This window comes from Syngnathus acus, chromosome 13, assembly GCF_901709675.1.
Source record: "Syngnathus acus chromosome 13, fSynAcu1.2, whole genome shotgun sequence".
In the NCBI taxonomy this organism is placed as follows: Eukaryota; Metazoa; Chordata; class Actinopteri; order Syngnathiformes; family Syngnathidae; genus Syngnathus; species Syngnathus acus.
Window position 1 is genome coordinate 16581399 of NC_051098.1, and position 13900 is coordinate 16595298.

The 13900-nt window shown below is 48.0% G+C and overlaps 1 protein-coding gene across 1 annotated transcript in view; it reads right to left on the reverse strand.

Moving 5' to 3' along the window:
* The window catches only part of LOC119132258 (protocadherin-16-like), a 56237-nt gene extending 44092 nt beyond the window's left edge, over window positions 1-12145 (reverse strand). Inside the window, exons 1-2 of the mRNA XM_037267360.1 lie at window positions 11798-12145; window positions 5402-7219 (exon numbers count right to left, since the gene is read on the reverse strand). Of these exons, the coding sequence (XP_037123255.1) occupies window positions 5402-7198 (1797 nt within the window). The 5' untranslated portion in view covers window positions 7199-7219; window positions 11798-12145. The remainder of the gene's footprint in view (window positions 1-5401; window positions 7220-11797) is intronic.
* Window positions 12146-13900: the final 1755 nt, after the last annotated feature.

Sequence of the window (13900 nt, forward strand, 5' to 3'; positions counted from 1 at the left end):
TCAGACCAAACGGATCCAATTAGCCCAGTCGAAATAGAATGGCGTAACCGCACGCTGTGTGCGACGGAACGCGGCGCAGCCAGCCATGCGGCAGCGAGGAACCGAGGCTGGCGGTGAATGAAAAAAAAAGGCCCCTTGAGGTCTCTGGCAGACGCGCGCGAAGCATTCTTTGTAAACACTCGCGATTTGGATGTGGAGATCATTTTCTGGGCGGTTAAGATATTTTAGGGTCTCCGCGTGTGTGCGTGTAGCGCATGCTTTTCTCGGAAGCAGCCATTTTGTAATAAATGCAAAAGACAGAGGACAGGGGGCCAGACAACGGAATCCAAACTTGTATACAAGTATCGTATGATACCGTGGGAAAGATATCATTACAGTAACTACTGAAATGGAAATCATATCGAACATTTAATGATTAGCGTTAATTGTGCACCTTTCATAACCCCAAGATATCCACGGACCCCCGTGTCCTGCACAATACCTTGCAGGGTTTTTGTTTTTCTTCCGAGGACGGGGTCAAGTCTCCGCTGGTTCCAGATTCTGGCTACCTGGCACGCTGTCACCGGCCGGCTGTCTGCTCCGCAGTCTGGTGGCTCCTGATGGACAGCTTGGGGCTGCACGGATGATTTAGCCCAGATTTGTTCAGGAACGGAAGCACTACTCGGAGCAGATGACGCTTCCCGATGCCCAGCTTGTCCGGCAACTGCCAAAGTGCGAATGAGCCTGTGAGAACAGAAGGCCTGGCTAGCCCAAAGAACCTCCTGGCCTCATTCAGTGGTCCCAAGTGGAGGAGGACGTGAATCATAGAGTCAACGAAGGAGCACACACCTGCAGCCTGACTTCACCCGGCATTATCAAATTAGATAAACTCGGGCAGGGTCCGAGTAGCGGCGGAGGCCGGAGGGTTCGCAGATGCGATGCGTTCACCTGCTCTGGTCACCTCCTCCAGAGGGAGGAAATGACAGGACAGGACAATGTGGGAAAGGAAGCTAGGGGAGATAACATGTCTGGAGTCATACGGAGACAAGGGCGGTCTTCCTTGATGGTGATCCCACCCTGGATCCAAGGAGGGAGCAACAGCTGAGTCCAGCTGTTGCGTCGGGAGCTCGCAGCTGCCAGAGGCCGACACTCCCTCTGGATCATCTCCCGTCTTTGCTTTCTCTCATAGACACGAACAAGTTCCGCTGAGTTCTGCCTCACCTGGCAGTCGGCTGGGCTCCATTCATGAAAATATTCTGGTGGTTGCCATCTTCCTTTCCTTAAATAGCAGATGTGGGCAGGAAACCCCCGGATTCACATTTCAAATAACGCAAAGATTTCTCGGGACCGTCAGGGTGCCTTGGCCACAGTCTGCGCAGATCATCAACCTTCACCTTGTTTGGTTTGATAACAATCAGAGCGACATTCGTTCTGCAATTTCCCAGTTCAACGACTAGGAAAATCAATTAAGCGTTTTCGCATTCAAGTGTGTTTTGCGAGACGAAAGCAGACGGCACGGATTCTCACAGTCGTGGTCGGGCAACCTCACGTTGGCTCACGTTCACGTAGCTTAAGATGAATTTAACACGCATGTTTCTGAAACACGAGCGCATGCTGGAGTACCAAACACATGGTGAACATGCAAACGGTACACGGTGGAGATTTGAAGCAAAACGTCCTGACTGTGAGGCAGATGTGCTAACCATTAAGCGACCACACCGTTCCGCCAAAAGGCCAAAGCCGTAAATCACTTTGGCAGTCTATCCAGAACCGGTTTAGCCAAAGAAAAAAAAACATTCTCTCGTAAATGGAATTAATAGTTGCGAGTCAGCGAGTCTTCGTATTTTGGTGCATGACCATCCACAATGTCAATACCCCCGGCCTGGCCCGGCCTGGCCCAGCCCGGCCTAGCCCGGCCGCCCCCCTCACGCACGCCTTAGGAATCCCGTGAACTCGCTGATGGACACGGGCAATAAAACGCACTTGGCAGCCTCTGAGGAGACAACTTTGACCTTAACGCCCACGCTCCGTCCACATGTGCATGGTTGTCGTGACAAAATCCCAAGGGGGGATTGCTCGAGGAAGTATCACATTTGCTAACACATTAAGTAGCACGCCCAGTTTCCTGAAGTTGTACCGAGGAGCCGGGTCGTTAACAGAAGGGGGGGGAAAGAAACACAGCAGTCCGAGCGTGGCGTCACGCCGTCCGAGCTGGCAGAAAAACAAACCAGTGAGCGTTTTGTTTGTCGCAAATTCTTCACACAAAACATCTGGTGAGAATTGATGACATGCTTTCTGTGCAAAAATACCAATTCTGAACTGGCCTCCCGTGTTTACACACCAAAAAAACAAAACTCTGGAAGGCATCTCCATTCCAAAAAGGCAGCCAAGTCCGTCGGCGGGAGGAAAAGAGTGAATGTTAAGAATGCGGCTGAGCTTTTGCCTTTTCCCTCGCAGTCACCAAATGGTCGCACGCAGCAAGGCCGTTTGGCAGAGGGAACATTTTGTCGCAGCAACTGAAACATTGATGAGAAATCTTCTAGGCAACGGATCGATTTTTCATGCAAATCCCAGGCGGAGACGTTTTCTGCCTCAGCCTCTTTCAAGCTGGATACGTTCCAGAGCCAACGTACAGCTCATGAAGACGTAACGAAGCGGTGCTGGCATTCCACGGCCCTCTGAGGAAAGTCGAGCGAGCGGGCGGGCGGGCGGGGAGAGATTAAACGGTACTGTAGGAGCCTTTCGAGCCCGGCTCCGTGCTACCGGTTGCGGTAGCCGAGCCAAGGCTTGAAAATGAGGCGTGAACGCTCAAGCGTGATGCTGTTGAGCTTAGACAACAAAGAATGAAATGACTTCAGGATTGGATAATACATCAATAGCGTTTCACCGTGCTCCAGAAATACAAAATGTAAAGTGGTTCAGATCAGTTGGATACGCTCCTGCCCGCATTTTTCTGGATTTCCTTTGACCTGCATGCTGCACGAGGTCAAGGTACAACTTGACAGTGACGTGCATTGGAGGGTCAACGATACGGTCAAAAGTCACACCCGGCCGGCTAATGAGAAACGAGGTGAGATCTGATAAGAGTTTGGACTGAGACGAGTGATCGGATGGACAGACAAGGAGGGATCGCGGCACCCCCCGCTTGCTTGTGTCGCCGCTGTCACTCATGCTAGCACTTGTCAGGGCTCATTTCCCCTTCAACCACCCTGAGAGGCGCCCCCCTACCCCTCCCAAATGACACCACCACGACTTTCTCCTTTTTACTGGGAGCCCCATGCAGACAGAGGGACAATTCCTAGCCAAAAACGTAATGAAGTGAGGTGTGAATGAGTTAGCAGTCAATGCGTCATGACTTTTGAAATGAAATCAGTATGTCATCAGGGTGCTGTCTTGTGACATGTTTGCATATCAGGAGTTTCCTTTAGCATTGCAGGCCAGGTGGTTAGCTTGCGCAAAGTTAGCCTGTGAGCTTTGTAAGACTTTCCATTTTGTCGAGGCCAAAAGTTTAAAACAGATCTTCAAGGCAAGACCGACTCGCGATAAATCTCGACGGGTTACGGACGTGCAACAGGTAGCGGCCACATGTAAAATTTCCTAAGGAATTTTTCTACTTTGTTATTCCAATACAAAAGTCTGTCTGGCTGGCTTGCCTTGACGTCAATGTCGAAAATCGAGTTTTTCCATGCCCAATGATACCATTTTATCACATATTGCTTGTTATTTTTATTGGATCTAGTCGGCCTTTTATTGTTCTAAGAGGGCTTGTCACATTTGTGATGAATACAGGCTGCTTTGGATTGAAACACGGTTTACAATCCAGCGAGTACAACTGATATACATATAAAGTGAAAGTGACATTGAGTTATATTTTACTTGCGCACCATCCAGAGGACAGACACGGCAATGGAACTTAGACCGAAGAATAGAATTGGTATTGGCTCGTGGATGCGTCTTGCGGTTTTTTCAAATCGCATTTTGCACGTCAAATCTGATTTCCTCTCTAGAGAGTGACCTATTTTTGTTGCATGGATCCAACCGATTGAATTACAAGAACCGGTGGCCGTTAACAGGCTTTAGCTTTTATTTCGGGGTGTCTTTTCTGCTATCAATTGCTTTTCTATCTTTTTTTGGAGCGCTCAGGTTGTGGGTGAGCTCATTCCCAGTTGGCGAGAGAAGCGAGTGGGCTACATTGTCGACTGTTTGCCAGCCAATCACAGGTTACAGATTGACAAGCAGCCAGTCGCACTCATACACGTCCAATTTGGAATCTTCAATTAACATCGGAGGCGAGAGTACCCAAAAAAGGCCCAGTCCAGTGCGGCGAGAACGTTTGACTCTTAAGGCAGAAGAGTCTACCATGCAGCCAAAAACAAAAGCAATAATTCGACACGGCTGGATCGACAAAGGGGAAAATGGCAAAAAAGAACAGGCACAGATAATTGTTGACTGCTGTGCTTGGGGGACCTGTGGGGGCTAAACAAAGAAACCACTTGAAATAGTCAATCACAATAGGCATGCATATTAAAGTGTTGGGTAATGACAAAAGAGACTATTTCATTTCTGGCTACAAAGTTTGGCTTTCCAACAGCCCCCACCGAGTCCAGGCAGTCTGTTCTCACACGGGCGGCCAAGAACCAAAGAGGGTCTGGAGAGCCAGCGAGAGCAGGCTTTGGAGAGCCTCCTCGCACTCGGACGTGTACTTGGACTAACTGAGAAGTCGCGCTACGCCGAAGGAAATGCGGAGGAAGGAAAATGTCCTTCCTGGCGAGATAACTACGTGCGGCTTTACTAGATATTTTCATCAACACGAGCTCCAACCCGCCCTGGGATTCTTCCAAAACACACATTTTTAACTATTCCTTGCTTCGTGCTCCAAATTCTATAATCAATGTCAGTTTGTTCCCATCTGCCATCATCCTTGCGGTTCCTGTGATTTATAATTAGGGGGACCTCACACAAGAAAGTCCTGGTAGCTTCTATTTGTGCGCCCGAGCCAGGAGTCGTGGTGAGGCCCCGCGTCTCTCTGCTCTGCTACCCTCCCTCCCTCCCTCCCTCCCTCTCCCCAAGGCCAAACCCTGGGCCAAGAGCCCGGCCGGCTGCTGAGCCCTCTCCTCTGTCTGTGCTGCACTCGCTAGCCAAGTCTTTGATCCATGCAAGATTCTGTCTGTAAGGGGGAAAAAAAGGCTTGCGCACTGAAGGATATGCCTGAATAATGAATCTCCAGTCTCTGTTGAGTCCTCAATGTGCCTGAACTTCAGGTTTGCTGTGTATTGTTAGTTTCTATGCCTCTCCCCCACCCATACTCAAGCAGGTTCATTAGGAAGCCTTTTGTGCTTGAAGTGACACTTGAAAACAGTTTGTGGAAACTCCAAAGACAGAAATTCATCCCTCGAATGCATAGAATCTTTGGGCGTCTTACCTCCAAGATGCACGTTCCCGGAGCCGCATCCTCGCCGATGGAGACGTTGTAGAAGTTGCTCTCAAAGACGGGCTCGTTGTCGTTAATATCCTGAAGTACGATGTTGACCACGGCGGTAGACGACAGCGGCGGTCTCCCTTCGTCTGTGGCCACGACGGTTATGCTGGGATTGGGGTTCTTTTCGTAATCCAGCTGGGACAGAGTGGTGATAATCCCCGTCACGGCGTCTATGCTGAACCAGTCGGCAAAGGCGCCTTTATCCGAAAGGATGCTGTAGCTAATGTCCCCATTGGGCCCCTGGTCTTTGTCTCTGGCGGTCACTTGTAAGACGAAAGTGCCAGGAAACACCACCTCCGGGATAACTTGCCGATACACGGCTTGGTCGAACAGCGGCGGGTTGTCGTTGATGTCGGTCACCTCGATGGTGAAGGAAGATTCGGCTCGGAGAGGAGGGTCGCCAGAGTCGGTGGCCATCACCCTCAGGTCGTAAACGTCTCTCTCCTCGCGATCGAGAATCTGATCCACGCAAACCAGGTAGATGATATTGTCTTTGGTGGTCAGTCCGAATTTGCCGTCTCCGCCCTCCAGCGACACGTTGACGTTGGCGTACTCGCCGTAGTCCGGGTCGGTGACCGAGATTCGGGCCACGTACTGTCCTGGCTGCGCGCCCTCTGAGATTTGAGGCGAGCCGTCCTCGCTGAGAAAAATGATGGTCATGGTGGGCTGGTTGTCGTTGTAGTCTCTGACGTGGATGGTGACAAAGGCGTTGGTCACCTCCGGGTGCGTGGCATTGTCTTGGGCTTGCACCACCAGTTCGTGGACTCGCCGCATCTCAAAGTCCAGCGGCTTGTTGAGGGTGATGACGCCCGTGTGGGGGTCGATAACAAAGTAACGATCGGGGTCGCTTTGTCGCCTGTTGATCTCGTACGTCACCACGCCGTTTTCTCCCTCGTCGGCGTCCGTCGCAAACACCTGCAAGATGCTGTTTCCTGGTTGCAGGTTTTCGGATATGATGGCGTGGTAGCGGCTCTGATTAAACACGGGAGCGTTGTCGTTGATATCCTGGACGGTGATATCTAATGTCATTTGATCGGTTCTTTGAGGGGAACCCCCGTCAAAGCCCTCCAAGGACAAAGTATAGGTCGACCTTTTCTCCCTGTCCAAGATGGCATTGACCACCAAGTCCAGATACAGAACTTCGTTGCTTGCCCTCCTGGTCTCCAAAGTGAAAGCCTGGCCAATGTTTCCATCTTTGATGAGGTAACCCTGGGTGGTGAAATGACCTCCGTCCGCATCCACCGCTGGGTCCAGAGGAAAGCGAGTGCCGATAGCCGTCTGCTCGGGGATTCGGAAGCTAGCGTGTTTTTTGGGAAATGTCGGGCCGTGGTCATTGATGTCATTGACCTTGATGGTTACCTCCACAGTCACACCTGTCATGGTTACAGCGATGAAGTTGTACCTGTCCCTCTGTTCTCGGTCCAGAACTTTGGCAGTCTTAATGATTCCCGTGCTCTCGTCAATGTCCAAATCGGTGCTCACGCCGGTGCCCTCGTGGTCGGAAATGAAATAGAGCGCCGCCGTGACGCCGGGAGGCAACCCCGCGCTGATGTCACCGACGATGGTTCCCGCTGGTTGTTCCTCGTCCAACTGTAGATCCAGGGTGCCCTGAACCGCCGGCGAATGAAGCGAAACAAGAACCAGGACGGCGTACGTCAGCGCAATCCTTCTCATCCAGCAGCCGTCACCTTGCAAAGGATCCATTGTGGACTTCCCCGCACCCTTGGCAGCTGTCTTCATTTTGGCTCCTTTTTTCTAAACCTGCAGACACATACAGTACATGTGAGGAAATGCTGAACAATATCAAAAGCTGACAGCGCTCGAGGCAACGTATTATTTCTGTTGACATACAGAGCGGGCTCGTTTAAGAGAAATAATAAATTCCGCAAAAGACTTTCCCATATGTCCAACAGGCACCAATCCCAACCCACACATACCAATTTCCCCACACCTCTTCCTTCACCTAATAAGTCAACACCTTGTTCCCTCTGCGCTGGGCTGAACTGACTTTGTAACATCAAAACCACATGCGGCGGCGGCGGCGGCGGCGCACCACTTCCCATCTCCTTGGCTGCTGCTGCTCCTCTTCCATCTAATTAAAAAGGTGCAGCTCTTATTTTTGCTGCTCACCATAGCAATAGACAGTCGTGTCATCTGGATTGAAGTTGTAGTTTGATACAAATGATCAACGCTCCCGTCGCAATGCCATAGCTCCAACTCTGCTCGTCTTGGCAACGAAAGCTTTACTTGACGTTAGCCGCTTCATCGAGGCTCCCCCTGGTGGCTGGACTGATGCTAGCAAATCTTCAGCACAGCGTAGAGATAGAACTCCAAGTCCAGGGGCTCCGTGCCGTCTACCCCGCTAACTTTTTCTGGCTCCGCACCATTGCAATTAGCGTCTTCTGGCAGCTAGCCATCAGCGCGCACAGGCTAATTTTGGAGCCTTCTGAACAAAAGATGCTAATTTTAACGTCAACGACTCGGGAGATTTACTTGTTGTAAAGTACATGTACGAGCTTGGATCGTGCCATTTGGGAATGTGATGATTAGAAATGGCAGCGACCTTTGGCATGCCGCACTTTGTACTGCATACTGCTCTTTTTGTGACCTTTTTGGCACGTCAAGTAGAAATTAAACTGACTATGCCGCATGTGCATGTTCACACTCACTTCAAATCTGTATTTCGAAGGGTAAAAAAAAAATGCATATGTCTCCTTGAAGAGTTTACGCCACAAACAAAATGAGTGTTTTAAACGTTGGCTTTGTTCCGGGTATTTATATCTCTTGATTAAAAGTGAGCTGTGGGTTAGCTTCCTGCCACTTTGAGACTGGCTCTAATGGGGGGGGGGGGGGGGGGGGCAAATGAAAGGTTGAGCACATGTGTAGCACACGCAACGCATTAAGCAGCTTTTTTTGTGAGTGTGCTGCTCTTGGCTGCAACAGAAGCACAGCCGGAGCTTGAAACCTTTGACAAGTGCTTGAACTTTCAAGTCTGCAGTATTGATTTATGCTCCAGCAACCCTGGGCATTTTTTCCCCTTTGCTCCAAAACGACAAAGGATAACTTTCCAAGGCTGCAGTCTTTGTAAGGATTCCACAATTGAAATAAAGCGGCCCTTTGGTTGGGTAGAGGACCTCTGCCGAGCCAGCCAGGCAGGCCTAATGGATCTTGCAGACATGCTGGGGTAATTGCATGAAAAAAGCAGAGAGAGTTTGAAAAGAAGGGGAAAAGATTCAAGCCTGAGAGGAATCTCCACGTTCAACGTGTGACATGTCTCTGTCACTCTTTCTGGATGTCTTGAGGTCGGTCAGCAGCAATCTTGAGGTCAAAAAAGACGTTAGAGAAGTTCTGCAAACTTTTGTTGTGTGGCTAAGCTAGCTAGCATGTGAGAGCGATAGTAAGTCAATTCCTTTTGAGGCTTTTACCTCGCACTCGTTTTCTTTGCCTGTGACGACTTAGAAGCCCGGAGAGTGAACGCATGCAGGTTTCAAGGACTTACAAGCAGAATCAAAACATCTGCTCCACTCTAGCAGCGCACACTTTCTGCTGACTGCGCACATCTTCCATCTTGATACATCACAATACATAAAAAAATACATTTGCTCTTTTATTCCTGCCGCTTGCAGAAGTGCAATTTGTCTTCTTGCGCCATAGGAACATGACAAGCACATCTTTACTTTTGGCGTCGCTCACAATAGGGGGAAAAAAAAAAAACATCAGCTCTGTTGCCACCTTCCGCAAGCTTCACCCAAGTAATGATTTGATTTCCTGCAGACTCAACTTGGCTTTAATTTTGGCCACAATGACTCGATCAGGATCAGCTTGAAACTTGACTTCACAATTATGCACAAATGTGACTTAATTACTCCTCTCGACCTATTTGTCAAACTTGACATCTTTCCAATAAATCAATGACTTTCCAAACTTAAGCACGGCTGCATACTTGCACAACTTTCATTAAAGCAACCAGCAAACCTGGAGGGGATAGCGTGTGTGTGTGTGTGTGTGTGTGAGGGGGGTGGAGGTCTTCTCTACAACTGCGGTCCACTACGTAACTACAGCCTCCGACTTCATGTCACCAGTCCAGTTAGCTTGTGGTCAGAGGCCTTGCCAGCCTGGACCAGGCTCGGTGGAGCCAGAATGGAAACCACAAACACATGTGACAGATGAACGTGGAGATGATGAGCGTCCAGCCAAAACAACTAGAAAGGCTTCAAATCACATTTGAAAACTCATCACAAGATTAGTGACACGAATGAAAAAAGCGCCACGAATCATCCCATGGTCCAGCGAGCAAGACAATCGGCAAATCAGAATTGTTTTTGAGGGTTTTAGGCTAGCTAGTAGCTAGGCTATAGCTAGGATAGCTCAGCAAGTTAGCTAACTAGCGCAATAGATGGCTAGGGTGTTGCGTTTACAACACATTAGCTCGAAAGCTAGCTGGCCACCAAGAATGCGAGATGGATACATAGAACAAACTATAGTAGGTTTGTTTTTGTTTTTTAAGATAGCTAGCTAACTTGCGTGATAGCCAGACTGGCGTTTATTTCAATTCTTCCTATGGCGAGAGTGAGACTGTGTGTGACGCATTTGTGCAGCAACACACACCTCAGTGGCATCATCCACAACACGCGGTGTCAGGTGTCGGCGACACGTGTGTGTCGGGGGATGTTTGGATACGGCCTCAGAATTGATCCGGGATTCACCGTTTCCCGAAGGCATGGCAGCAGGCGGGCATATGTTTGTATTTAATAAGTGACGCCGTTGTGTTTCCCGCACGCCCTCGCAGCATGGGCTCCCGTTTGAAATGGAATAAAAAGGCTAACGGGGGGGTTAATTGTGTCCAACGTCGCACTCGCTGTCTGGCTCAGCGTGACGCCTGTGTGTCGTGACATTTAGTAATTGGAATCAAAGTCGTCGAAATAAATACAAGAGAAAATGATGAGCAAACAATGGATGATAAATGATGAAAGACACGATGAGCTACATTAAACAAATTGTCCAAGCCTCAAGCCTTTAGTCAAGACAGCCTCAAAAGATTGCCAGATTTCCCAGGACCACAATGCAGGGGAATGATTTAGTAGGGCTTTTTTTGCTTTTTAAATGCAACCACTTGGAGTCTGAGAGGAGGAGCCCTCCTGGGTGGCGTGGATAAGGCCGTCCAAAAATGATCCACATGTCATTATTTTAATCCCATGCAGGGTTGTGTATCGGCAGCTGTGTCGGGCTGCAAGGGCAGTGAGGGTGAAAGAATGGCGCCTTGCTTATGACATAATCCGTTTTTTTGGGGGGGGGTTTCCCCACACACACACTTCTGGGAATATTATGATCAATAACGCTGAGTAGTATTTGTTTTTTATTATCATTCATTATTTAATTAAAAGTCTGTTTGAGAACTTTTACCTTCAATGTCGGGCAGCATCACGTTTGCCTCACAGTCAAAAGGTTCGAAGCTCAAACATTTCAAAACCATGCGTTAGTCTCTTGGAAGCCTGGATGGACCGGGTCATCATTCATGACGCTGGCAGCCTTAATGATTATTTTGCCGATTCGGCTCATTGAGAACATCCGACGTACGGATGGATCTGTTGCAAGCAAATGGCTCGTGCAATGGAAGCACGACAGTTACATCAAAGGCAATACAAAAGCAAAGTGTGCACGACTAAAGCAACCCCTGCAGGGCTGGCTTATTTACAGTACAGAGTGAGGGAGGCATCATCGGGGGAGTGCGCTCGCAAACTTCAACTGCTGTGGAAACTGATTATAAAGTCATATATGCAAAAAAAAACGTTTGCTTTTTGTTCTACATTTTGTTAGTATGACTGTACATGATGCTTTGCCATTTACAAGTCACACTCAGAAAATGTGATTTAATATAGTGGATTGTATTTTTGACTGCACACAAGACATTACTTTGCTACTTGCAAGTTTTGTTTATGTGAGTAAAACAAGCATTAGCGTTTTTTTCTCATGTACAAAACTCCCAAATTCCCAATACTGCGCAAATACTGCAATTAGAGCTTTTTTTTTTTTTTTTGTGCAGAAAATGAGTAATGATCAAATATTTATTTCTTACCAGAGCTGCAAATAAACCAAAAATTGTTTGCGTCTACACGGGAAAAAAATGATAAGCTGTTTTGCACGCATCAAGATGCTATCCTCATTAATTAAGTGAGCATCATTTCTGAAGCTCAGTGATGACGACCAGAAAGCAACATATTGGGAACACCTCACACTGTACTGGCATGTCGCCGAGCAACTTGTACGTCCATTCATTCATTTAAAAAGAAAAAAAAAAAAAAAAGTTACGCGTCAAGATATTGCGAGGTGGCTACTTACATTCATGGGTTTCTTGTCAGGTGGCGAGATTGAAGTCGTCCAACATCAACAACAACAATACTTTTGAAAACTCCTTTCAATGCTTCCCAGTGAAAAGCAAAAAGAAAGTGAGAGTCGCATCCATCTTCACGAGAGGTCACCGGTGCACAACACAAAGTTTGTGCACTTGCAAACTTGGGAAAAACTTCCTCATTAGGTGCTTCCTTCCTTCCTTCCTTCCTTCCCCGATCTGCATCCAGTGGTGGTATGGAATGGCTGCCTGGCCCGTAAAGACGAAGTGCTTGCGAGAATCCGAGTGGTGTTCCAGCCGCTTCCTCTCTCCTAAATGTGATATCTTCAACACATGACTGGAGTGGAGTGGAGTGCAGGCTGGCAGCCTCCTCCTCCTCCTCCTTCTTCACCTTGCAGCGGCCACAAGGAGGTGGGGGGAGTTGAATCCTGCACTCTGCTGCCCCCCTGCTTTTTGCAGTGGAACTGCACCATGGGAGACCATCACTTCCAGTAGAAACGTCAATTTAGTTTGGTCAGTCGGCGCAAAAGTACTTCACATTTCGCTTTCAGCTCTGCTCGAGGAGGCATTCTACACTTTATATGAAATAAATGTTCCTTCGCGTGAGTCATCAAATATCGAGTGGCTTCGCTTGAATACAGCATTTCCCACCGAGGCTCATCCTTCGCTTTCGAGTACAAGAGCAATTGATGAAACCAAGATCTATCACTCACATTGTGCTTTCTTTTCCCTTGAGGTTATCACCCCGAGCAGCCTTGAATTCCTTCTAATGTCACCGAGCTGTGTCAGCGACCCTGCTGTCAAGCTGACGACATTTCATTAGGGAAGGTGTCGCTCGCTTTGCGTTTCTCAATGTGAACAATGGCGAGGTTCTGCTGAGCTGACATAGTGCAGCCTAGCCGCTCGATGAGTGCTGTTTCTTTTTCATGTTTCCTAATGTATAAAACATTTGTTGAATCAAAAGAAGTCACGGGAGGAGAAGAATGCAATGATGTGACACGGGTCGTTTCCAGCGTGCTTAAAAGTTTGGGCTGAAGCTTTTTAACATGACCCACTTTCTCATCAAATATGATATGTTCCCCGTTCCAAGTCTTGATTGTGACAGAGCACACTGGCAAGGCCCACGCCACGCCACCAATTCATTTCACATTGTCGTCTTGTTTGTGTTGTTTATGCTTAATGAAAGATGACACTGATCACACAAATCTTTCTTGAAATTAATTGCAGAGATGATGGATGATGTTTTTGTTTTCCCCGCGTCTTTGGTTGATCGCTCGTCTTTTGGTTCGGGATTTATATTTGGGGTGGAAGTCATTAGCGTCGCCTCCAGACGGATGGTCAAATATCCTGCAGACGGCAATCATTCCTGATGTTTTCTGCTCTGTCTAGAATGGTTTTTTAAAGCCATAAAAGAAAGCTTCACGGCGACGACGTGCTGACACGTCGTAAATTTGTATGAAATATTAAGAAAGTTGTTCCAAAGTGATACTTTGAGTTTAAAGACTTATTAGCCACAAGATTAGGACGCGATGCATTAAGTACGTCTGCAATGATTCAAGTGCCGCTAAGTTCAGTTGTGACTTTCAGCCAGTTGCAAGAAATGTGGTGGAGGACAAAAACATCTCAAGGAGCCATTTTGGGCCAACTCCAAGGTTGGTCGGTCAACTCCTACAATGAGCCCCAACACAACTTTGACATGACAGATGTATCAGAACAGCACACATGGAAAAGTGAATCAGCATTGGAGCTGGATTTTGCTGTAAATTCCAGGCCTCAAGTCCTTGGCGTAAATTCTTCCAAATGAGCTCCAATTAAAAGCGAGCAGATAGCAGACGATCAATTTTAGGCAGGAATTTTGCTCGGCAATTTGCGTCTTAAATTTGGATCACATTTGAGCATTTCTGTGCAATCTAAAGGCTTCAGCCAGGACTTGATATTTCGAACCAATAAAACTTCACATCTCTTGGAATTGGTTTCCTATATTTGTTTTCCTTTCTTTACAGAATGCTGCTCTGCTTGAGCTCGTCGTCCAAGTTATAATTTGAATGCTCCTCGTTAGTTTGGTTTTCCAGGTGGATGGGCATAAAAGCTGC